Raw genomic sequence first — 25,438 nt, forward strand, 5'->3', positions numbered from 1 at the left:
AACTGAATCGTTTATTTAAATCATTTTATTTCCTGTTAAAGCTAACGTCACCATAGTAGTTTTGACTTTGATGACGAAAATGAGCGGTTTACCGGATCTAGCGTATTCAGGGTCGAGAAAGTACATGTTTACATAATACTTATATATCTTAATAGAACGAAAATGGACCTTACTCGTACGTGTCATCTCACGGGATTTCGACTCAGTACGAAGAAAAAGACACTAGAAGAAATTATCAAAAATCAACAAGCAAACAGTTTGAGATAAAATTACCTGATCAGACTTTTCCCATTTATGATCCTGGAGCTCTTGTGCGATTTAAAAGGCAAAAGGGTGAGTATAAAATCTGGTATATCTGATAAGGGAACTTAGCCCATCTGTAAAAATAAAACTTATATAGCTCACCAACTGTCGTTGGTTAAATTTTGTACAGAATTTGTCGCAATCTGTAATTTTAGACGACTGGGACGTTACGTTGAGTTCTGCACTATGTTTTTTCTATTTTCTATTGATATATATACAAACCTTGTACTACTAAAAGACACAAGAGCAGGTTTGGTTGCTCTGTCGCTTGATGCTACAAGCACGGTTGTAATTTGCTCCTGGTACACACATTCTCGCGAGCCAGAGCAATAATTTCTGCTCCGCTGACCTACGCAAAAATCAAGCTCTGGCAGATTACGCCGGGAAAATGCGGAAGTATGAATATGGGTTAATTAATTATTCATGAGAACATATCATCCGAATTAGCCAATCACGAATCCGTTTTACAAAGTCATTTCGGGTCGATCGTAAGCTCCTCATTGTCTGTGTGTACACAATCGAGCTTTCAGGGCCTGAGATCCTCTGGTTCCGTTGCATCTCTTCCGATATATGTTGCATTAAATCCGACAGCTTTCAAAATTTTGACAGTTTTTCTGTCATGATCGAGAGCAACGGCGACACCATGTGAATACTATGGCTTCGGTATGTACACAGACTACGGCCAGCAACGAACCCGGCCCGGTCCCACTGCAAGGTCGTCCCCGTACACTCAGTGTGACTATTTTCGGACGATCTCAGTTCGGACATTTAAAGACATGCTGTTCGTTGTACTCACTTCGCTCCGTATTGATAGCGTTTTACAAGTCATGATACCGCATATTAAGTCAGGTGACGCTGCTGTCCCGTTTTGAATAGTTAGTTTTTTCGGTAGAAGCTATTTCGGGCGCTATAAAACTTCGCGAAGTTAACATACCGTACGATACAAAAGGTGTCGAAAGCAACACACAGAGACAGCCCATGTCCGACGTAAGTACAATACACGTCGAAATATAGTTGCGTCGTCCATGGATTGAACGGAACTAATTTATCACAAAATTTTTACAAACAGTTTTCTAAACACATCGAAATTGAAAATCGAGGGTTTGAAGTTTCAAAATATCAATATTTAGCCCTATAATCACATTCCAAATACGACGTCCGATTACTGCGATAGCAGTCCGATTACTACGCACTCACTATGGAGTCAACAATTTGGCAACTTTGACCCCCTAAATACCACTTCCGTCCTGTTAACAGTTTTAGGATAAACACAATAAAGTTTCGAAGGGTATGGTAATAAGATTTCGTACTGCTGCTCGTCATTTGTGAAACGGCTTTGGGCGAAATTCACAATACCCTGTCCGAAAACTGTCACCAGGTCACACTGAGCGAGTGTATGCATATACGTGGTCGCACCCGGCTGAACTGCAAACCCATGCAACAAACTAAACCTCTCTTGGTTTGATTCCGTTGTTAGCGTAACTTTTGTGATGAATTAATGAAACATAATCGGACTTGAACAACTACGCAATTTTCCGAGATCTGTGATTTCGGCAGTGTTGAGACGATCGGGAGCCTAGCGTACATTTGTGATTTGTATCGCGGAGCACCAGCTCGAATGAAAGGGCCCAATATACCATTCATACGTTTCTAGCTCCATGTATACCCACAGCACGATAAGAAAGCTTTCAGTGTGAACCTAAATGAAGAGATCGATACATAAACGTTTATACATAACTTGTGGTAAAGTAAATTTATGATCAATAGTTTTGACTAACGGGTTTTACACAGCGGTGTTGTTCTACGCCTGGGTCGGACACTGTGCACAGCGAGGCATGGGGCCAGCTGCTCCAGTTATGCGATACCCTTCGATATAACGCTCGTGAAACACGATGGGCCGGGACGGCCTGCCATGCCTGGTAGCATACAGACTTGCCACCGCTGGTCCTCGTGCAAAGAAACCCATCTTTTCCTTGTAAAATAATTATCAATGGCGTCTTTTTGGTGTAAATAGAGAGGTTGAGTCCAAAAACATTACACATTTACACATTGCGCGCTCTTCGTCGAAAGTGAACCACAGGCGCTTGGCACATTGCTGGGATAATAATCGTATTTAATATGTAGAATGTCTATATACGACTTGATTATTCAGTAAAAGAATCACCGTACCTGAGATATTAGTGTAGGCCTATAGGCCTACATGTTGACTGGCATTATACCGAGTGGCTATGGCTGCCAGGCTCGGGCCCGGCGAACGCACTGCATAATCATCAGTGAGTAGAATGTCTACATGACTTGATTATTTAATAAAGAATAACGGCACGTGATATTACTGTACATTTCGGCTAGCTTAACCGAGTGTCTGTAGCTGCAGGGCTTTGGCCCGGCTTGGGCCCGTTGTCCACTGCTGCACAGACATGGCGTGAAAGCTTTTCACCGCCCGATTTCATAAATCAGCGAAATTCAGGATCTCTGATCGTTTTCGGTGATAAAAACTGGTCATCGGTCAGGTGGTTGCATAAATAATCGATCGACTGGCCCTTTTGCCTAAAATCATACCTTACCCTATGCTACTGGTGAGAAATCGTCCTAAAATCGGCTGGGCACACCAACCCAGCGCCGGCCATTTTGAATGAGCTGCATGCAATGTATGCGTCTGTGCATACAACCCTTGGCAGATAACGTATTATCTTTCAATTGCTCTTCTCTCATTGGACGCGTACACTGCAGGAAGCGTAGTGTCTGACGGAACTAACAAAGATGTGTTTGTGTACGCAATATGTTTATATGACTACAAAGATGATAAGCCATATGTAACCAAAATACAGCAACATCCTGTAGACATATAATTATGTTCACACTTGTGTCATTTTAGATGCTGCGTCATTCCTCCCAAAGGTTTCAAAGGAGGGGCAATTCAAGGTTGATCCATGTACCCAGGTATGTCATTATGAGTCCTTTATACTCGCGAATTATTTCGGAACTTGACAAACGGTGTTTTGGCGTACCCAGAAAGGTTGCAGTAACATTCTTTGCAACATTCGTAGATGTTAATAGGATTTATTTGATAGCAAATGTGAGCATAAACCATCTGTCCGTTCATATACCTTTCTACCTTAAAGGTATGGAGAACCTGAGAATAACCCCATATCTTCCTGAGCATTCATTATTGAACATGAGTGGCACATGATATGAAAGCAGCGTCAACGAATGCTCCTGGAAATCTGGATCATTCAAAAACCACGATGTAAATTAAAGCACTGTGCCAACGTATTACGTTTTGTGAATACTTGTGGCATCACCTTAAAGGGACAAAGTCGGCCATTTTTCATGAATTTTGTTTTATAGGAGATATTACTTATGTTGTTTGACATGTTGAAAGATACTGAATGAATGGGTGACCATGCATGTATTCGACCCCGGTTTTAGACACGATACATGAAACCATCGTGAAAATAAATTAATGGTCATGACCATTAATTCATTTTTGCAATGGTTATCACTTAATTTGTCTAAAACCGGGGCCAAATATATGCTTGGTCACCCCATTTACTCAGTATCGTTCAGCATATCAAACAATATAAGACGTATCTTGCATCAATGAAAATTCATTAAAAATAGCCGACTTTGCCCCTTTAACTTGTTGGTGAAATTAAGGTCACTGATATATCTATCATACTCACTCCGGTTGTAAGCGTTTCCTTTTCATAGGGATGTTAGATTACTCAACTCCTGAATTTGATACCTACTACAGATACCACTAGTATCGTTTTGGACTCCACGATGCTGTGCCTTCTGATGGTTTGTCTTAATCTAATGATAACGATAGTATGAATAATTTCTTTTTCCGTATATAAAGATGTCAAATTACGGCACTTCTTTGATGTGATATTATTGTTCTAATAGTGAATAAGCCTCTTTTACGATGTAATGTGGTAATGATATCGATTTTATGGTATATATTAGTTTTGAAATACCATAATGTGTGGATATAAGGAACTCTTCCCTAATCTGTTCCCTGATTGTTAAGTTTCGTGATTTCCGTTTACATTTTAGCTCCATATCATCGACGATGAGTAGAAGGTGATTTGGATATTTCAGAAGAGGTTTTTGTAATACAAATATGATTCTATACTTCTTTAAATTTACTTCCAGAACAAGCAAGATGTAATGTCATTGTACTATTGTAATAAACGGTATTGTACTTGCAATTATGAATGTAGCCGACACAAACTGGAGATTTACTACACATTTCCATGATTTTAAATATCTTCGATATTTTTTCAGCAGCCATATTCCATTACATCTGTTATAATTACAAACGATGGAGTTAATAGGGCTAACGCTCTAATACCTCCTGTCAAGGTGAAATTACTCTGTCTGATAATATTGCACAACTTGGTAACTTGTTGAGGACGATAATCTCCCTTTCCCATGAAAAGATAAATTAATTCAAATAAAGAGATATGGGGCTATTTGTAGTGAAATACATCATTATTCTGATATGTCATATGCGCGTTCGGAATGCTGGTTTGAATGCTTGACATATTATTAAACTTTTGTGTCGGCATCGTCTGACATTCATTAATTGGCAGTTTCCCTTTTAAGGAGAAGCAATGTACCTAGGCCAGGTTATATCTTGAAAAGTATAAAATAACAAAGTTTGAACATCGTAGAGGGTCAATATTTTACAGCCCAGAAAGAATTATGATAACATTTGAATTTCTTCACTATTTGTTTAGCTGTAGGCAATTTACGTATTTTTATATATCATATTTTAAATATCGTGCCGAAATACTGTACAGATCGTGTAACTCATCATTTGCTAAACAAACAATTTCTTGAACTTCATGTAAAAGTATTTTTTATATTTTCGTAGGGGCAACGAAAACAGTCACTGGCCTTTTGGGTTTTGCAAGTCAAAGTTCAAATGAATTCAAGAAGACCTAAACACCCTCACACAGTAGCTTATCGGAAAACTGTTGTTGCAAACGTTTGTCAAAAGAAGAAAAGCTATCTTAGTTTAACATATCACAATTTGCCATGTCGAGCTGTAAGTTGAATAGTGTTAGTTTTCCTTTATCAATCGTATGTGTGTCAATTCTCCATAGGTTTTCCGGTTGTGTACTGCTAACCTATCCCCGTGGCTATACTGTCTCATTGATGTCGTGAAAGAATATGCCAAAAACTTGATGGGAAATATATGGTGGTGTATATGCATTTCTGCGTGGCGACAGATCAATTCTTCCAAAACTGGAACAGCAAATATTATCTCTCCTAGACGTCAGATTCAGTAGAGGAGAAAATGGTATGGCAACTCTGTATGATTTTAACTTTTAACTTTATAACATCAATGACACGGACACATTCTAGTCACATTTTATTTCCGCCTTGATTAAAAATGATATTATCATATGCACTACTGTTGTATTGATATTTCCTATTGTTTAAGGCTCCAAGACAAGAAATTGACCTCTTTAATCTAACAATTCTCTGGTGGTTAATAAGCTCAGAACCCCCGTACATTATACATTTTCTGAAAGCCTAGATATAGGGAAGATTTTGGTAATCACAGTGTCACCATTGTTTACATAACTATCACGTGACAGGTAATTTGCATAACCTTTCAAAAATCGGTTTTCCTATGTTTTGTCTCAATACTTCAAAATATCTGACTCAAACTTGCTGGAATGCAAGCTGTCACAACGCTCTTCAAAAGTGTGTCTCAGATTTTTTATATCTTGCCTAGTTTTTATTTGAGCACAATTTTAAAGAAATTAACTAGGGTTAAATTCACCGCTCTGGAAGTTTTTCTGACATAAAAACTGTTTAGAAGGTTTAAAAAAATTCTGAGACACACTTTTGAAGATCCTAAGGACAGCTTGCAATCACACAAATTTCAGCCACATATCTAAAAGAATTGAAACAAAACATAGGGAAACCGATTTTTGAAAGGTTATGCAAATTACCTGTCACGTGATAGTTATGTAAACAGTGGTGACACTATGGTAACGAAAATGTTTCCCTATATCTAGGCTTTCCGAAAATATATAATTTACTGGGGTTCTGAGCTTATTAACCACTAGAAAATTGTTGGCATAAAAAGGTTGATTTCTTGTCTTGGAACCTTAAAGGGTATAAATATAACCTGTATTTTAATGTGTTCAAATATCCATCATATTTTCACTGTGGCCGGACCTACTGAAGGCCATTCTTAGGGGTGTTCACATAACATAATTAAACAACATAACTCGTAACTCTCCGAAATCTCATTAATAGTCATAATTTTCTTGCTTACTTTAAGTTTTTGGTCGTTACCTTTATTTGCACGCACTGTTTAAAAAGTTAAGAAACACATTGGAAATCAGTATTACGACTGAAACTTTTCAAAAGCATACGTGATTTTTCATACCTTCATCTACTAAAGAGTATGGTCGACAGAGCATATATAAAAGAATGAATCTCTGTACGCCTATTTTCCTGATGACGGGTTTTCAAATCCAGAAAGTGAAATTACATGTAGCATAACCATTGCTGTGCAACTCATTAAAATACCGACACATCACTCAAATAAAATATTTACACTTTTTATTTATGTATTTCACAGAACAAGAGATTTCACTTGGAAATGTAGCGTGGATTCGTGATCTACCTTTAGAATGCACTGAAGTCGAAGTTGAATTACTTCTAAACAGGCATTGCAGTGAACTGAAGAATGTTTATTTGCGAGACGGCGAAGCACTTGCAGTATTCAAGACGGAGAAAGGTAAACTTGCGCCAACATATGAGAGTTGCATCGGATGAACGAACTGATTAAACAACAGTCGATTTTATGTCTATCCGTTTTTAGGGGCAGTAAACATTCAACAAACGTACTCATGCAACCGTTTGTAACATTAGCAATGCGGTGGCTTCTGACTTCACATGTTTTTGTTTTCGCTATGATTGATTGGAGTACCAGATATTGTCTTAAGGTTTAATTTTTTCTTACATAGTATTTTCAGTATTCTGATGTGATGTGGGTAAAGGACATGATGCATCACGATAGACATATTTTTTTACTTTAGTCTCATCAAATACTGAAAATTAACATTACGAAAAGCAATCTGCTTGTTTACCATTGGCTGGTTATACACGATGACGAAAGCAATAAAATTTTATTCCAGTAATTCCGTACGACTATATTATATATGCATTCCAGGAGCCGAAATGCTTCACAAAATGAAGATTCATTGGTTCAACACCAGACGTCGTTTGACAGTTCATTCCTGCAGTGGACAAGTTAGTAACATGTTGTAAATGCCATAAGCAAAGTATCTTCTTCCCTTCATAAATTCTTATTTAGAATCAAGAGGGTGTGGACGAATATAAGTTATTGCCACTATATTACATCTTTTATATCTAGGTATTTTATCGGAAGGGTTAATTTGTCTCTGAGTACAGAAAATTTGCATCACTTCTTACTCAAAAGATGCGTCTTTTTCTCACAAATTTCAGTTAAAAACTTCAAATGTGGGCCCTGCACAAATCCAAAGACAGTTCTGGCCGACTGGTCGTTATACTTTTACAAAGTTGTCGATCATTGCCCTTAATGTAGCTTAGTGTACACCTTGCAATTCAATGGATCTGATGCTGACAGAACACCATATTCAGACAGCATTTTTTTGAATCAAGGCTTAGTTTTCTTTTACTAATTCATTCAAAATACTGATCGCAAAAGAGGAAAACCAGACTATTCATACCAGAATTTATGTATTTATGTATGTAAGTTAGATTTCACTGTTTTAGAGATAGCCATAGTGTTTATTCGTGACGTATTTCCTAACTGTAACAGAAGATTCACGTTCAGCTCGGATCACCAGTGTTCGATCACTAAGCTAGCTTATAACTGTGACATTTTTTGCATAATATCATAGAACCCATGGCCTCGGAGGACGCTCTGTGGCGTTCTGAAGGTATTTCCCGTGGGATACGGTGTATTCTGCCGCCAGTACTTTTCCTCACGGACGCCATAGAGCGCAATCCGAGGCCATGGGGTTCTGTTATTATTACAGATGTTCCCTAACTTTGTCGATCGCATTTGAATGAAACAGCTAATCGCGAAGCGGCCTGATTGCATATAGATTCCACATAGTGTGCATTGATATGCTCTGAATGACCTTTTCATCACAATTGAGGTCACTGATTGGATCAGGGAAACTTTCTACTATTCTTATGCAACTATTTCGATACTGAGTTCACTCTATCGCTGTATTTCCATCTCAACTAAGACAAAACAAACAGACACAAACAAACACGTTTCAGGAAAGAAATCTGAAATATTTTAATACATGTGAACAAAATTGGTATTAAGAGTAACAAGATCAAATGCAATAAAAATTCGAATAACTGAAAATTCAAAATTGTGCGTGAAATTGAGTCTAATCAGAATCAGAGTCCAAGAACGGTACGACTGAACTGCATGCGTTGGTTTGAAGACAAGCATGCAGTGCACGAACAGCATCTGACAAAGAAAGACGTGGGTGAAGAGTTGTTTCCTGTGACTGCGATGTTGAATGTGAAGTTCAAGACTCCTCCGGTGATATAAGTATTGGAGAATAGCCTGGGTAACTGGTTTTGAACTTGGTGGCTAAACCACTGCAAGGATTGCAGCTGATCTATCGCTCGCTGTGCTGGCCATGGTCACAGACATTTGTCTGTGCCATGGCCGATGACATTTGTCTGTGCCATGGCGACACTGTACTACACTATCGCTTGCCGATGTGTTCGGTCACGGGATGAATTTCTTATTAACCCCACTCAATATGTTACTTATTTGCCGTTATGGATCTTTGTTGGCGACTGATTTATGGTAACTGAATACCGAATCTAGCTCAATATTACTCTTCATTGCTATGTTTCCGTACGGTGACGTACTGAAATCTGGCGAGTAGTTAGTCAAGCTCGCCTGGTGGAATACTTTAGAGCAGGGCTCCCGCTACCTATTCGCCAATTCGCCATATGCGAAAGAAAGTTAAAAATGGCTACAAAAATTCCTGTTTGGCTAATGTAGTGGCTATTGAATTCTTAGACCTCCTCAACAGAAAACTAAACCTAACAATAAAATGTTGTAGATGTTGAAACAGTTTACCCTCCTTCCTACAAAGTTGCAATGTCTTGAAACAGTTTAATCTACTTTCTACAAAGTTCCAAATTCCCTGGTACGTAAAACAAACACTGTTGCTGTTCGATCTACAATCATGAACGTAAGGTCCATGAATACACTGCTTTGCCTCCGTACGTGAGTCCTGGGTCGTCCTGAGTCTATCAAAAGTTTTACCTACTTTGGTGTATCAAAATTTGGCCTGCAACTACTCAGTTTGATAGTAAAAACCATAATTTCAAAGGAAACTTTCACAAACGGAGCCATAATACAAAAGAAAAGGAGAAAAACTGAGGTTTTCTGAAAGGTCAAGTCTAGGTCATCTCATCATGTGATGTCATGCATGAAGACCCCCTAATTACACAATTATGGTTCACAAGAAACCACCTAGGGTGGTCCAATAGGTGAAAGGTAATTTTGCTGCCTTTGGCATTCAGCTTGACTGACTCCCATTCGGCCTACTTTCAAACTGCTATAACTTATACAAGAAATTATGTGATTCTGAATGATTTTAATATTTTTGTAGATTCTACCAGTTTAATGATCTAGAAGTGAACATCACCAGACATTTCTTGATGATATCAAAATATCAAATGAAAATATATCTGGGCTAAAATGTTATCATAATCATTAAAACAATGAATGCAAACAGTGAGTAATTTAAATGAACATATATCGTTGTGTCTTGTTTTACAAGAGTTTTGTTTGGCCCAGCCCTTTTTGTCTCAAGAAAAGTACTTATAATACTCAAGATGCTATTTCAGCCTGCTTGATCACAACTATGACATACAAGTAAAACCAGGCCCTTAAATACCACAATAATCGTATCTACATTGCCATTGCGCTATACCATAAATGCTGTCTTCTGCATGAAGAATTGTTTTACTTGTGTGGCTCAAACATTTTGGTTATGGAAGACTGCATAAATTTGCCACATGAGAAGCCTGTAACTTATGACAAGCTATCATACTGTGAATACTAACTTAATGTGGCAGAAGTATTCAATCTGTACCTCTTGTAATATACACTTAACATTGCTACCAGATTTTTAGAATTCAATTGCTACCTAATTTTATTTCTGATGTTTAAAGTTTACCACCAAAAATGAGAAAGGATTTCTATCCCTGAAATGTCATAAAAACACAGATTATAAATGCAAAATCTAAACATATTTCGTTAGTGTAAAAACCATCATGAACATCATACAAAACATCTTGATTTGTAAAATTAGGGACTCCTGAATGACGAGAAAGCTGTTGCCACACTTAAGATCATAAACTGGCTAAAAGTTACTTAAAATGGCTAAAAGATTTTTGATTTGGCTAATGAGTTGGCTAATCATTTTGGTGACTTAGCGGGAGCCCTGTAGAGGCTACGAGTTTCCATTGTTATTGGCCAGTCGTCAACAAAAGCAACTGCGCGATGCGTTTCATAACGGTATTTTGGGGATTTTTGCAACCTGACGAGAGCCTTGAGGTCTTCAGTGGAGACTGCAGTGCAGCAAATCTTGAAGATGTGGATGGCTTTACCGTAGATTTCTTCGGCGCATTCATACAAACCTGTTAGAACTATACATAAGGCTATGTTCTCTACAAGCTGTTTTACCCGTCTATAAAAGTACAATCGCCCACCCTACGTCACTGACATCACCGCTCAGTCGATGCCTTCTTTGATACCGTCTCGAACTTTTGTCAGCTATTCCCATTATCTTTTCCAAGTGTTCTTGGTAATCCGTTCAAGTTCGTAAGTTTTCTTGCGCTCGGTGATATTTGTCCGATTTGCCTAGCGATATAAAGGTAGGTTAATCGATTTTCGATGGTGTTTCAACCTAGTTTTATCTTCCGCTATGGCAGACGTATGTTTCTGGGCTTACCATACTTCGTTTTTTAGCAGTAGACCATCATGGACACTGATCGAGTTTCATCGCATTTAGAGTCGGGGTCTATGGACCGTAGAGCCGACTCTCATATTGCGAAACTTGCGGACACTACCATGTCGGCAACGGATACTCCCGCTCAATCTCAAAAAGCGGGACAATTTACGAGCGAAAGCAAAAGGAGGGATAAAAGATCTGGACATGAAACCCAGAAATCTACCACCTGATCAAGCACGCATGGAGATATTTAAGGTTCCAAGACAAGAAATGTGACCCTTTTAATCTAACAATTCTCTAACGGTTAATAAACTCAGAACCCCCGTAAAGTATACATTTTCTAAAAGCCTACTATATGGGAACATTTTTGGTAACCACAGTGTCATTATTGTTTACATAACTATCACGTGACAAGATAATTTGCATAACCTTTCACAAGTCGGTTTTCCCTATGTTTTGTCTCAATACTTCAAAATATCTGACTCAAACTTGCTGGAATGCAAGCTGTCACAATGCTCTTCCAAAGTGTGTCTCAGATTTTTTATACCTTGCTTAGTTTTTTTGGAGCACAATTTTAAAGAAATCAACCATGGTAAAATTCACTGCTCTGGAAGTTTTTCTGGCATAAAATCTGTTTAAGACGGTTTAAAAAAATTCTGAGACACACTTTTGAGGACCTGTTGGATAGCTTGCACTCACACAAATTTCGGCCACATATCACAAAGCATTGAAACAAAACATAGGGAAAACCAATTTTTGAAAGGTTATGCAAATTACCTGTCACATGATAGTTACGTAAACAATGGTGACACTATGGTAACCAAAATGTTCCCCTATATCTAGGCTTTCCGAAAATATACAATTTACGGGGGTTCTGAGCTTATTAAACACTAGAGAATTGTTAGTTTAAAATGGTCAATTTCTTGTCTTGGAACCTTAAGCTTCTGAAGAGTTTGCGGCTAACCTGGCTGAAGAGGTGGCAAAGGCTCTAGTTGAAATGGAAGATTTAACCATAAGAGCATCAACAAGATTCAGTCTGAATCGCCCTGAACTATATTTTGATGAACTCAAGATCGGTGATGAAAGTGACAGAGTTGAACTGTAAAAGATTTCTCTCAACGGACCAGATCTGTTTGGTGGGAAATTTTCTGAACTAACTCACAGAGTGACAAGATGTTAAAGGATGCTCGCACTACGTCAGGGGTTTTCAAATCCTTTAGTTGGGGGAATAGAAAACCTTTTCCTAACACCTAAGTCTCCGAAAAGGGGATTGGGCAACATCCCTGGATCTCACAGACGCATATTTCCAAATAGCAATTTACCAAGAACACAGGAATTTCCTACACTTTGCTTTCGAGGGCAGGGTATATCAGTTCAAAGCCCTCCCTTTCGGCCTGTCTTCAGCACCAAGGGTTTTCACCAAAGTGATAAAGACAGTCCTTGCTTACTTGTAAAAAAAAATCACTCTTTCCCCCAGCGTACTTAGACTATTGGCTCCTAAGACAGACCATAAGGGAAATATTAATTACCCAAACCCAAGAAATGGCCCAGCTTGTAGTAAGACTGGGATGGGTTCCAATATTGGGGAGATCCGACCCAATTCCGAGGCAAATATTCCATTTTCTCGGAGCAGCCTTCAACTTAAAGTTAGGCAAAGTTTTCCCTTAACCAGACAGGATAAAATACATCTAGAGTGTGTAAAGAAAATAAAAACCAAAACAGTAATTCAGAGTCTCTTACTACTCCATCTTTTGGGCCTGATGGCTTCATGTATAGACCTAATACGATGGGCAAGACTTCACATGAGACCAATACAGATATATCTGCTTGCTCATAGGAGACCGTTGTCTCGAAATCTGCATTTCCCAATTCCAGTGATATGTCACCTAATCATTATTGCAATGGTGGGAGGATCCATCAAATCTCCTACAGGGGACGAGCTGAACACAACCCAATGCCACTTGTGTACTAACAACAGATGCCTCAAACTTAGGTTGGGGAGGACATCTGGAAGACTTCCAGACTTTAGGCCAATAGACCAAACTCCAACAGAAGAGACACATAAACTGGCTAGATATGCAAGCCGTATTTCATCATGACACTAAAGCACTTTGTAACCTTAGTGAAGAATCAAGTGGTACAATTCAGAACGGACAACACGACAGTTGTCAGTTATATAAACAATCAGAAGAGGGGAACAATTGCTCAGTCTCTGTATTCTGTTATGTAACATACTCAGGTGGTGTCTAAAGAGGGGAATGACACTGAAAGCAGCTCACATACCAGGACGAAGGAACACCCTGACAGATATCGATGCTCTGTAACGGGGAAGATTCTCCAACAGAGTGGACACTGAACCGATCCATTGTTTACATAATATTTTTTTCAGAGGTGGGGCCGTCCACTCATAGACCTCTTTGCATCAAGGTCTACCATCAACTTCCAACTTATGTATCCGCAGAGCCAGCAGCATGATGCCCTGTCGATTTCATGGGCAGGAATGTTGGCGTATGCATTTCCTCCACTAGCACTCATCCACAAAGTCCTAGGGAAAATCAGAGCACAGGACAGTGTTGTAATTCTGATAGCTCCCTTTTGGCCAAGGCAAGCATGGTTTCCCGAACTGATAGAATTACTAGTGGAACCCCCCCCCCTCTGTCTCCAACCAGGGGATCAAATGTTATACCAACCCCTCAGCAGGATTTTCCATCAGGATCCATAGATATTCAAGTTAACTGGAAATTGTCAAGAATCAGTTCATTGAGAAAGGCTTTTCTGTCCCAATTGCAAACAGAGCCTCGCAAGCAAGGAGACAGTCCACATACAAGACATACGATGGTCGAATCAGAGTGTTTTTCTCTTGGGCTAGAGATAGGGGAGTACCTCCTCTGTCAGCCTCTGTAACTCAGATCGCTGATTTCCTTGAGTATTTATTTGTTAATAAGAGCCTAACAGCTAGAACTATAGCAGGTTACGGAGCAGCTATATCAGCCATTCACAAAGTGGGGATGAATCAAGAACCTGAGAAGTTACTCAAAGCATACTTACCGGCTAGATCACCAACAAGGCGCCTGGCCCCTTCCTGGAATTTGCCATTGGTACCACGTATGTTGGGTAAAAGCCCATTTGAACCAATGAGTACAGCATCATTAAAACTGCAGACTTAAAAAACAGCATTCTTGATTGCAGTTGCATCGGGAAGGTGTAGCTCCTTACATGCTCTGTCTGTGAATTGCAACCACATGCACCGGGACCCTGGCGGGGTAACGCTCATGCCAGCAGCGGGGTTTTTGGCCAAGAATGACTCTATGTCCTATCTGTCAAAAGCTATCCACATCCCCAAACTATCTGATTTTTTAGGGGATGCAGACGAAAGATTTATCTGTCCATGTAGAGCTCTGAGATATTACCTAAAAGCAACAGAAAACCTCAGAGGAAACACCAAGCAGTTGTTCATTACGTTCAAGTCAAACAACCACAAACCAGCGACGAGAGACACGTTGGCAAGCTTGATTGTTCAAACTGTACAGATGACATGTGAAAGCGCAGTTGAAAAAGATGCAATTATTGTCAAAACACATGACACAAGGAGTCTCTTCTCTTCATGGGCCTTATTCCAAGGAACGCCACTAAATGAGATTGTGGAAGCTGCATCTTGGATAGTCAACACAACATTACTTCCTTCCATATAAGAGATATATGGAAGAAAGGAACTCATTTGGTAGAGCCGTTTGCGGTCTTCCAACAAAAGACGATAAGGCTGGTGAGTGTGGGATAATTTTGTTTCCTCTCGGTCATGAACCCACCTCCGAGTATCTTTGCATTCTTTTAGCCTAATGTATAGTTCTAACAGGTGAGTATGAATGCGCCGGAGAATACTTTTCTTAACTAGAAAGGTTTTCTCCTAGCTTCATACTTACCTGTTAGGCTCCCATCCACCTCCCTCAATACTCATAATCCGGTGTATAATTTCGAGGTGATGGGCGTCGAGAACATAAACTGAGTGGTGATGCCAGTGACTTAGGGTGGGCGAGCAATGGGTAGAACAGGTTGTAGAAAACATAGCGTAATATATAGTTTTCACTTGAGAAAAGTGTATTCGTCGGTACCACTTCCATAGTAGTCACAGTTTTTTGTTCCATCCGTGCCGAGACATTGGTTTCACTTGGATAATAAATCTTGATTCCAAATGTTCAAAATAAGTAAAGTTCTGCCAATCGTAATAGTTATTTTCATCCACAGATGTACAATCCGCTTCAATCTTTATTGTTGTTCAAGACCAGGCGACCATATTTAGCAATAGAGGGTAGAACAAAAAAAACAAGTAATTTGCATAATTTAGCGTGAATTAATTTCTTAACATGTTTTTTTTGTTAATATTTTAATGGCACGTGACCTACTTTCAAAATGCTTTGCCATGGCAAAACACATGAAATATATGACACGTGGCACACTGTAGTGGCGCGCGCCCTGCTTCTGTCTTGTTGACTCTCTGGAACGTTATTAAGGTTAACCACTCTGACAGTGCAACGCGCCGAGGCAGTTGTGAGACGTTGGATTCGGAGGTCGTGCAATGAGGCGATCCTTTTTTTGAAATGTCATACGATCCGCTTTTATGTCTGTTTCAAATACTGACTGATAGCATCAAATTAGGATGTGTCAAAATGGTACAAAAGGACGATGACACATTAAAGCCCCAGAAACGCCAACTTTGGTTCATTTTTCATACTTTTGTTTCAAACGGCACCTTCCCTTTATAAAAGTACATGGTAATGATGCTGAATATGCATGCGAAGCCCATCTCACAATCACATACTATGTATGATAAAACGACTGAAAATTAAATTCTAGTCCGGACAGCAATTTCAGGCCTCGTGTACGGAGAACAAGTTGCTCAATGAATTGACGAGTGAGAGAAGAATTGTTTTTTTTTTCCATTATGTGGTATTACCAACATTTCGTCGAAAATAAATAATTGATCTCTGATCCGTCTAGTAAAGATATGTTGTATAGACAACACAGCAATACATCTTCCGTAGAATTTTTTTAAAACATACAGAAGAGAACAAAACATACCTTGAATGCAGTACCAAAGTCGTACTTCATCGCATTTTATAATAAATCTTAAAAAAAAAACATTTCAAAATGATATCGAACGTACCGAGTATCTAATCCTTACAAGGACAAGTGCAAAGGCTTAACCGGCAAGAGTTTTGTACTTTAGAATTTTCGCAGAGATATATATAGGCCTCGCCTTGACTTTTCCTGGTCATTCAGCTCGTCGGTATGCAATAGTACTTGCAGGCTAATAAGGCCTTACGTTTACAAAGATTTGAAATCTAGCCGTATTACAACTCATTATCTTCGTGACATTCTGCTAAAGTATGTTGCTACAAACGAAATTCATTCACAGGTCATTTTGCCATTGATAGCACGACGTGTAGACTTGTATATTGATCGCGCAGGTGGCGTGGTCCCGGACATCTTGCGAGGTCGATATGATGTCACCAGTATCAGCGTTCTCATTTACATGCACAACATAGACTTTATCAATAAACCTACGCGGCATGTCAACTCCGGCTGCACAAATCTAGCGTATTTCTTTCCACAAGGAATGTACGGGAATAACGGGTAATATCGAAGGTAAAAAAATTGTTAAAAGTTAGCATCATTGAGGTTTTAACTGGCACTGAGTAAGAAATGTACACGTCTCCCATGTCAATGCACAAGCATATTTTACGAAATTTTAACTGTGATATTGTTATATCAGTTTGTTATATTTTCCTTCCTTATTCCTCACTAGATGTTTAAAATGACCTCAGCACAAGGCGCTAAATGGCTCAGTGCAGATTACGCATGGTATGCCATTTAGCAAGATCAGCTGGTGTTAAGGAGAGTCCGAAATATCCAACAGACTTCACTGGCAGCGACCATGCCTTGAAAAGTTTGAAGTATTGCTCCTGCAAGAATACATCGATAATAGTGAAAAACAAGCAGTGATCTCAAGTATCAGCTCAGAGACAACAATGGTACTTATTCAGCTTCTGTAAATCGAGAAGTAGAGACGAACAGTGACGTGGAAACAGATCAAACATCGAGGTCCCATGATTCTTCTCCTCTGAATTCGCAGCAGCTTTTGGGAAGAGTATCTACGGCGACAAGAGTCACTCAGAAAGTGATACGATATCGAATCAAGTAGACCAAGAGAGGTCACTATTGATGAGGAGAAAATGCGTTATGGAGTATCAGGACCAAAGATGTTCCGGCTAGTCAGCTAGACAAACAGAAGGTGTGGCAAGAAAACAACGACAATGACAGTGGTGGTGATTTTCTAAACACAACCTCGTCACAACCATACAACAAGCAGGAATATACAGTCGAAGATTCCCAGCCCTCGCAGAGTGACAAGAATGCCTTTGATTTAGCATCTGAAGATCGGGAAAGACAGATGATGATGACAATATTACTTCACGAACCTCAAACGAAACCCCCGGGTTCCGAGACTTTAGTAAGTAATGTGTTATCAGAAAAAGCACAAACGAAGCTAAGTAAATCATTTGAAACGGACGATGACAGAAGGACGATCAAGAGAAAAGACGTTGCAGCACTCCAAACCATTCAGTCAAACAAAGAGAATGAGTCACAGAAAGGGAAGCCATCAGATCGCACTGACGACGATTTGTCTTCCTCAAATTTATCAAATCGATGTGACGAGCGCGATTACTTAACAGCAAAAAACATCACATGTGACAACGAGGAAATATCGATGGATGAAGACTTAATTAGGTTTATGTTTAAGACGAAGTGCAAGGAAATTAGACAGATTGAGCAGTCAAATTTTGTGACAATCTCACGCGATGTAAAACCGTATGACATTAAAGGCCTAACGTGTTCCACTCAACTAGATGGACTATCGAAGGCGTCTAACGATATGAAAAGTCTGTACAAAAGCATCCGCGATAGCGTCCGGACAGATAAACTCAGCGTAGGAGACTTAAAAGTAACCATAGTTTCACTTCGTCGTATATTGGAACGTGTCAATGAGGAACAGTCCTTTGTCTACGTGAAAAATAACCTGAACGATTATGAAATTGTTGTCTACGGTGAGGAGAAGCGGCACATAGATCCTGCGATGAAGAAATTAAAGGCATACATCCGCGACGAGGAAGAAAAATATGAAACATCCAAAGAAAGTCAAAGAACAAATTCTATGACACAGTTGTTAACATCATCTTGCAAAGAAACAAATTCCTCGATCCAACTTGGACCCCGAATATCGGAAAAATTGAGCATATCATCAAGAAGCGACACCTCTAATCGTACGGGCGGAGCTACAGATGAGAGCACTACGAGATCTGGTGATAAGAAATCTTTACGGAGAACCAAAGTTTGGACGAAGAACTGCAGTCGCACCTCGAGAAACGTCACTACAGCTTTATCACCGACGAAGGCTTGCGTGTTGTTGTTAAACATGGCGATATTACACAGGAATTTGTGGACATAATCGTTAATGCGGCAAATGAGAATCTTGAACACGGGGGAGGTGTTGCAAAGGCTTTAGTGAGAGCAGGTGGTCAGAAGATACAAGGAGAATCTAGAGCCTGGGTTAAGAAACATGGCTTTCTGAATGTTTCTCAAGTAGCAATGACTGGGGCTGGACGACTAAAGCTCAATTTATCTTACACGCATTTGGCCCGATCTGGGTTACCATGGAACAGCAAGTGAACGCTTACTATGCGAGACAGTAGAACACGTTCTGCAGTGTGCTGATGTTAGAAAGCAAAATCTGTGGCGATTCCGGCCGTAAGCTCAGGTAATCAGCACTATAAAAAATTTTGACAAACACTTTGCAGCTCATAATGCTACACAATCCTGAATTGTGAATGGAGAGTACTTGATTGTAAACTTTACATATAGTGAAGGAAAACAACAGCGAAACAGAAAACTCTGCCAGTGGTCACAGCACGATTTGTAGAGCTTTGATAAAAGTAACGGAGATTTGCAAAATTCTTGAATTTTCTTTCCGACATTATGAAACATTGGGGAAACTGGTGTAGTAAAACGAGTCTATATGGTGTAGAATACGCCTTCGGGGACAGATATTGGGACTTCAATTCTTTTTTCGGATCTACCACCTGTGGGACTCATTAAAGCTCTATGTGTAACAAAATATTCATCGTCTTAGTTTTTCGAAAATGTTATCATTCCATAAAGTTCACACAGGGATAGTGGCCATTTTGAAATTAAAATATCGGTAAATGTAAGGTAATTTGCTTCTCTGGTACCAAACTTGACAAGGTGGTCCCTGATTTTGATTCTTGATATGGTAAGAATGGTTCAAAATTTCATTGAGGAAAGTTTAAGAAAAAAGTTTGGTCTTTGACTTTTGAAGCGCATACTACCTTGAGCAAATTGTAATTTTACATGGCATTTATTGACTTCTGTTGTAACTTTTTTCTCCTCTGTTAACTTTTTATCGTAGGCGTACATGGAATGCCAAAAGATACGTGTGCGAGGGCTATGTATGATGCCCTGATCAAGTTTTCGTCTAAAATCAACAAAACCGGGCACCTTGAAGATATCGTTTTCGTAAACATAGAGCCAGACACTGTGGGAGCGTCATCGTCGAGTTTTTCTCTCGTAACATTGCAGGAGCTCATGCAAATTTATCAACCCTTCAGGGACAGGCGTCACCAACTACTTCCCGTTCAGGTCATGCTTCTGTAACGCCCAAGACAGATCACCGACACCGATCACAACGAACGGCAAAACACCTGTCTATAGATGTAGACACTTTAAGGAAGAGTTCTAAAACGTCACAGCATATATCTTCCCATCATCTTTCATTGCAACTTAAGAAACCCCAAGTCACAAGTACATCATCGCTATTTCCGTCTCTCTCGTCATCATATACCTTTACCAAACCGAGCGATCTTGGTTCACATTCCCCATCCGGCCATTATGGAGTAACGTCGCACGGTTCTACATTGCATACAACGGGATCTGGTTTAATAACCACCAAGATAGGAGCAACGTCAAATATAGACTCTATTTCGCAGGATGGTGGTATCGGAGATTGTACGATATGCGCAGATGACAATGTGAAACTGAAAAAGTTACTCTGCTGTGGTTTTCTCATCTGTGAAACCTGTGCTGGCAAGCACTTTGCTAGCAACTCTAAATGTCCGTCATGTCAGAAAGCTGTCGTACTCGTCGATGGAAACCAACCCAGGAGTAGCAAGATGGAGTACCAAGTCGATTCATCACCGTTACCGGGTTACAGTAGCTTTGGTACCATCGTAATCGACTACTTCTTTCCAGATGGTATACAGGAGGTGTGTACTGATTGACTAAAATAATGAAATTTACATTTTCAATGTTTTAAAGTTTCATTCGGAAATCATAGATCAGCCTGACAAACTGATCCCGCGACCGATGACTCTGCCTCTCTAGAGAAACTTTCGTAAATATATTTTTGCGTGTGGAAGTTTCAGATATCAGCAAATTTGGGAATGGTTGTATTTATTACTTGGCGAAACCTTGATGATATATATAGGGTCAAAATCTCGATATATGGCCGCTGACCTGTAAAACAGAGTAGTCTTGCATTGCCAAAATGCAACAATCATGACATACACTTATTAAACTAAACACTAATCACTAGTCACCAAAAACATAAACTCTGTTATTATGACGATAATTTTGTTCTTGTAGGCAGAGCATCCAAACCCCGGAAAACCGTACACTGGAACTATGAGAAGAGCATATCTGCCCAACAACCCCGAGGGGCGAGATGTCCTTGATTTGCTTGAGAAAGCATTCAACAAAAGATTACTGTTCACCATAGGAACATCACACACAACAGGACAGACAGATTGCGTGGTTTGGAATGATGTCCATCATAAGACCAGCAGAACTGGAGGACCTACTAGGTAAAACGTTTTCTTCTAATTATGTACCTGCACTGTAATTTATACATTCAGTAGGATAGTCTGTTTTTAGAATGTCAGCAGCTTACCTATAGATCGTGTTCTGAATTAATGTTTACAAAAACAAACTTCAAGATTTAACAGTACAGAAGGTGTGAGTATGATAAGTGCATTTAGTGAAATTTTTACATCATACCATGACAAATATTTGGTAATCGTGTTGGTAATAGTGCTTCCATGTGATCACAGTCTTGAAATGGAAGGAAAAAGCCATGGTGTTGGAATATTAATCGCCGAAGTCATCGCAAGGACATCGTGTACTGATTAAGTTATCGTATGCGCATTGCGCAATTATTGCTACCGAAAAGAACATATCGGTGAACGTTAGCGTCGCCATTGGCACCCCGTGTCGTTAATATTGTGACAATTTAGCCACAAGATCCCTTCAAAGCATAATTGCTCTAGTTGTATGCGTTATGTAATACTAGTTTGTATTTATGTGTTTCATCTCCAGCTATGGTTACCCCGACTCGGACTACCTAAGACGAGTGAAAGATGAACTGGCCGCCAAAGGAATCAAATAGCAACGTGAAAAGTTTCGAAAGTGTGTGATCAAATAATCTTTTCACATGAGGGCATACTTACACGAGTAACTGAGTTTTATATTGAAAATATGAAGCATAGAATAATACTGTAGTATTTTAGGATGTACAGTAATTGTGAATTCCTTCTTAGCCATATTCTAATGTATACCAATTACGTATAGGACCATATTCGGTAAGCAAGAAAATAAGCTGGGCAAAAAACTGTATGAAAATCACTTTACAATTCAGCCGTACAGTTAAAGATTCAACGTTTTACAGTAACAAATGCCAAAAGGTAACGTATTGATGAACAATACTAATAGTTTATGTGATAAAGGACGATTTTCTTTTTAGATGTATCAGAGATTGAGAGCGTAGCGTACATTTCGACTGTGACACTTTTCGCACAGCCTCGATATGGCAACGGATCTCAGACATTTAATTAAAGAGTTACGGAGAAATGGTGCATCTACCTGACTCAAAACGTAATGCTCGTTACGTCGAAAAGAGAATTATTTCAAATTTATCAGACAAAATTCATAATGAAGAAATTAATTTTATTGCAGCCATGATAATTCTGTGATATTTTCGGTTGGAATTTGCCCGATGAATATACCTTCTTACACTTCTTAGTCTCTAACAACGCACATGTCATATCTCCCCCGCTTTTTTACTGTTTTTCTTTTTAAATTAAGTTATGACTGTGAAGGATTTTTGGCGATGATGTAGCATCAGAAAATATCCTTGGTGTTTGAAAAATATGCTTTCCTTGTAACTTGTAAATTATTTTGTATTTTTTTATTTCTATAGGCCTGACTTCTGATGCAGATGAATAGATTATAGACCTACATGTGTTAAAATTTAAGATTCTAACTTGTCATTTTTTTCTTCTCGAGAGAGAAAGTCGGAAATACTCAGATTCAAAGTTTTCTTGATCGTCTGCGGAGCGAATTCAATAATAATGAGAAATTATATATACCAGGGTCCCGTATCTTCTAAGCTCCCAAGAGCTACAGACATTTCATTAGAAGTTCAAGCACTGTAAGACAAAGTATTATCAAGGTCCATATATTCTGTAAGTATGGATTTACCGAGCGGTTTTGATGGCTTACTCCGCTAGGTATCGTATGGGACGTGATTTCGAATCCGATATAAAAAATTCTGAATTATTGAGCAACAATTTATAACATGTCGAAAAAAGTTGAACATGTTGCATTTTACAACCAGAACAAAGTGTACTCGGATATACATCAAAAGCTGAAGGGGCTTAGCCGTTGTGAAAGTATTAAAAATCATCTAGTTTAACAAGTAGGGTAACTGTTCCGCTTTGTAATGTTAAGTTTCTTCAACATGTAATGAGGGAAAATAATTAAAACTTTGCTGATCTTTTGTTCTGTATAGTGTTACCAGTTATTGATTTGTATTCGGTTTTATTCTTTATTTGAACTTGAATTGTTATTGGACAGATTTTATTACTTTTATGATTATTTTCTGCAGAGGAGCCATATTTGTAATATCTGTATTTAACGCGGCCATCAACAGTTATAGTGTTACGTTTAGCGTTTATCAGCACATATTTTGTATAAGAATAATTATAGGACAACGTGATTATGAAAGTGAATCATAGCGAATGGTGAGGTTCAGTTAATTCTATATCAGTTCAATCCACTCAAAGTGTTTAAGTTTTGTTTTGTGGCAGTTAATTTTGCAGTCAAATTTTATGCATCAGTAGCGTGCCTTGTTAAACTTAACGATTTATACCGTCCCTCAAATTTTGCTCAAGAAAACTTTAGGCTATTCTCTTTCATATTCACTGAGAATCAATCAATCATATCCATAATACTGAGAATCAATGTTATCGCCGCTTGAAGTTCTTATCACCTCCGATTACAATTTCATGTTTGAGACTAACTGTTAAAGAAAATGTTGTACAGAGGCAATGACAAGCTGGTGAAATACAAGATCCGCCTTTTGGCCATTTACTGATTGTGACCACCACATGATGTGTTGTTGATTGTCATGGTGAAAGCACTGTGACTTTAAAGTCCCTGTAATGGTGCAGTAATTTTTACTACCATTTGCGTGTAATGCTGTGTCTTTGTAAAAAATAATGTAAATAAAAATGTAGATAGTATCGCTGAAATAATCTCTGGCTTATCATTTCTTATTTGCACCAAACTAATGCAAGGTGGTGGAGCGACTGCGAAGACATAATTACTGATCATGAAAAGAGCTGCTACCTTTAATCACAAGGAAAATGTCAGGTTCTCCAAACGAATGCAATATACTGAAATCTGGCAAACAAAAGTCTTACTTTCTCGATGAAGGTAATGAATTAAGTGAACATGTTATTGTAGTCAACGTAAGTGGCCTGTGCAACATATATATCTCATTCTCTGACATGTCCTTACCATTCCCATGTTCCATGGCTCTGCTCGAGATTTCGTTGTCCCCTTCGAATAAGAGTGCAAAACTAGAATCAACTGATATAGAGAATGTTGCTCTAAATACTGCACCATCTGCAGCTCCCCGATGGCGTTCATGTGTTTGCACGAAACAGAGTGGTGTACACTCATGTACTTATGAATATTGACTAATGCCTTTTTCACAATAGTGTAGACCTTGTCAGAGAATGAGGCATTTATGTAGCACAAGCCACTTACGTTGAACTACTTAAATCCTTTAACAAAAACTCTTTGACATGATGCAACGATACAGGCTTATGTTTGACATTGTCGTGCCACAGAAATCGACCATGAAATCAAACTAAAAATTATATAGTTTCGGAAGTCCCTTTAATGTTAAACACACAAATATGATATTCATTTGAAAGTAATGATGTATTCTGGATATGCCTGCTCCTCGCGAAATGTTATAAACGTGTTTAGATAATTGTGTCAATGGATGTGGTGTCGTAACGATCTTTACGGCCCTGATACGGGTTTTGCGGACCGAGGTTGTACGGCGGAAGGGCCCGAGCGTGCGAGGGCCCGTACGCCGTACGACCGAGGTCCGCAAAACCCGTATCTGGGCCGTAAAGGTTTTATCATATACCTTATTGAATGGTTGTGATATGTTTCAGTATTTATCAATAAAATTTTGTTAAAGTTATGGGCGTAAATTAAAAAAAAACATGAGCCACGCAACTTTGCGGATTAGGCCTAATGTGTACGATGTTGTCATTTGTTCTGTTGTGGAACGCGTCACGAGCTTGTTCTATATTTGCGAACGCCAATGTCACTACAGAATGAGCACAGATGAGTAGTTGATCCTGCTCGTTAAAACACACTTTCTCAGCAAAACATTAAGAGGAGACTGCTTCTTTTAAACCAATTTTGATCGGAATAAGATTCGAACTGTCTACAATTTGCTTCAAAACTACGAGCGAAGCGCATAGAAACGGGTTCGAATCTCGCCCTGACGTGCTTTCGAATGGAATGTACGTGGATAGCAACGCGCGTAGCAACGACAACGAAAAAGTTCGAAAAAGCGCGCACACTACCTTATTTGGGCAAAGTGTGCCTGGGCGTGATACGGCAACTTATTACACACCTGTAAGAGCGCCTTTTCCCATAGGTTTACATGGGTACGTGAATCTAGGTATATG

At 39.1% G+C, this 25,438-nt stretch overlaps 1 protein-coding gene and 1 long non-coding RNA gene across 3 annotated transcripts in view; both read left to right on the forward strand.

Moving 5' to 3' along the window:
* Positions 1-23,971, forward strand: part of LOC139148237 (probable E3 ubiquitin-protein ligase DTX3) — an 84,900-nt gene extending 60,929 nt beyond the window's left edge. Inside the window, exons 3-5 of one of the 2 annotated variants that reach the window (XM_070719551.1) lie at positions 20,516-20,653; positions 21,033-21,250; positions 21,762-23,971. In XM_070719551.1, coding sequence (XP_070575652.1) covers positions 20,516-20,653; positions 21,033-21,250; positions 21,762-21,831 — 426 coding nt within the window. In that variant the 3' untranslated portion in view covers positions 21,832-23,971. The remainder of the gene's footprint in view (positions 1-20,515; positions 20,654-21,032; positions 21,251-21,761) is intronic. The other variant, XM_070719550.1, reaches the window with a different exon arrangement.
* On the forward strand, positions 171-7,847 carry LOC139148238 (uncharacterized). Its single transcript, XR_011555901.1, has 5 exons — positions 171-333; positions 3,179-3,243; positions 5,415-5,611; positions 6,911-7,069; positions 7,505-7,847. It is a non-coding gene; the product is annotated as an uncharacterized lncRNA (long non-coding RNA).
* Positions 23,972-25,438: the final 1,467 nt, after the last annotated feature.

This window comes from Ptychodera flava, chromosome 13 (assembly GCF_041260155.1).
Source record: "Ptychodera flava strain L36383 chromosome 13, AS_Pfla_20210202, whole genome shotgun sequence".
Classification (NCBI taxonomy): Eukaryota; Metazoa; Hemichordata; class Enteropneusta; family Ptychoderidae; genus Ptychodera; species Ptychodera flava.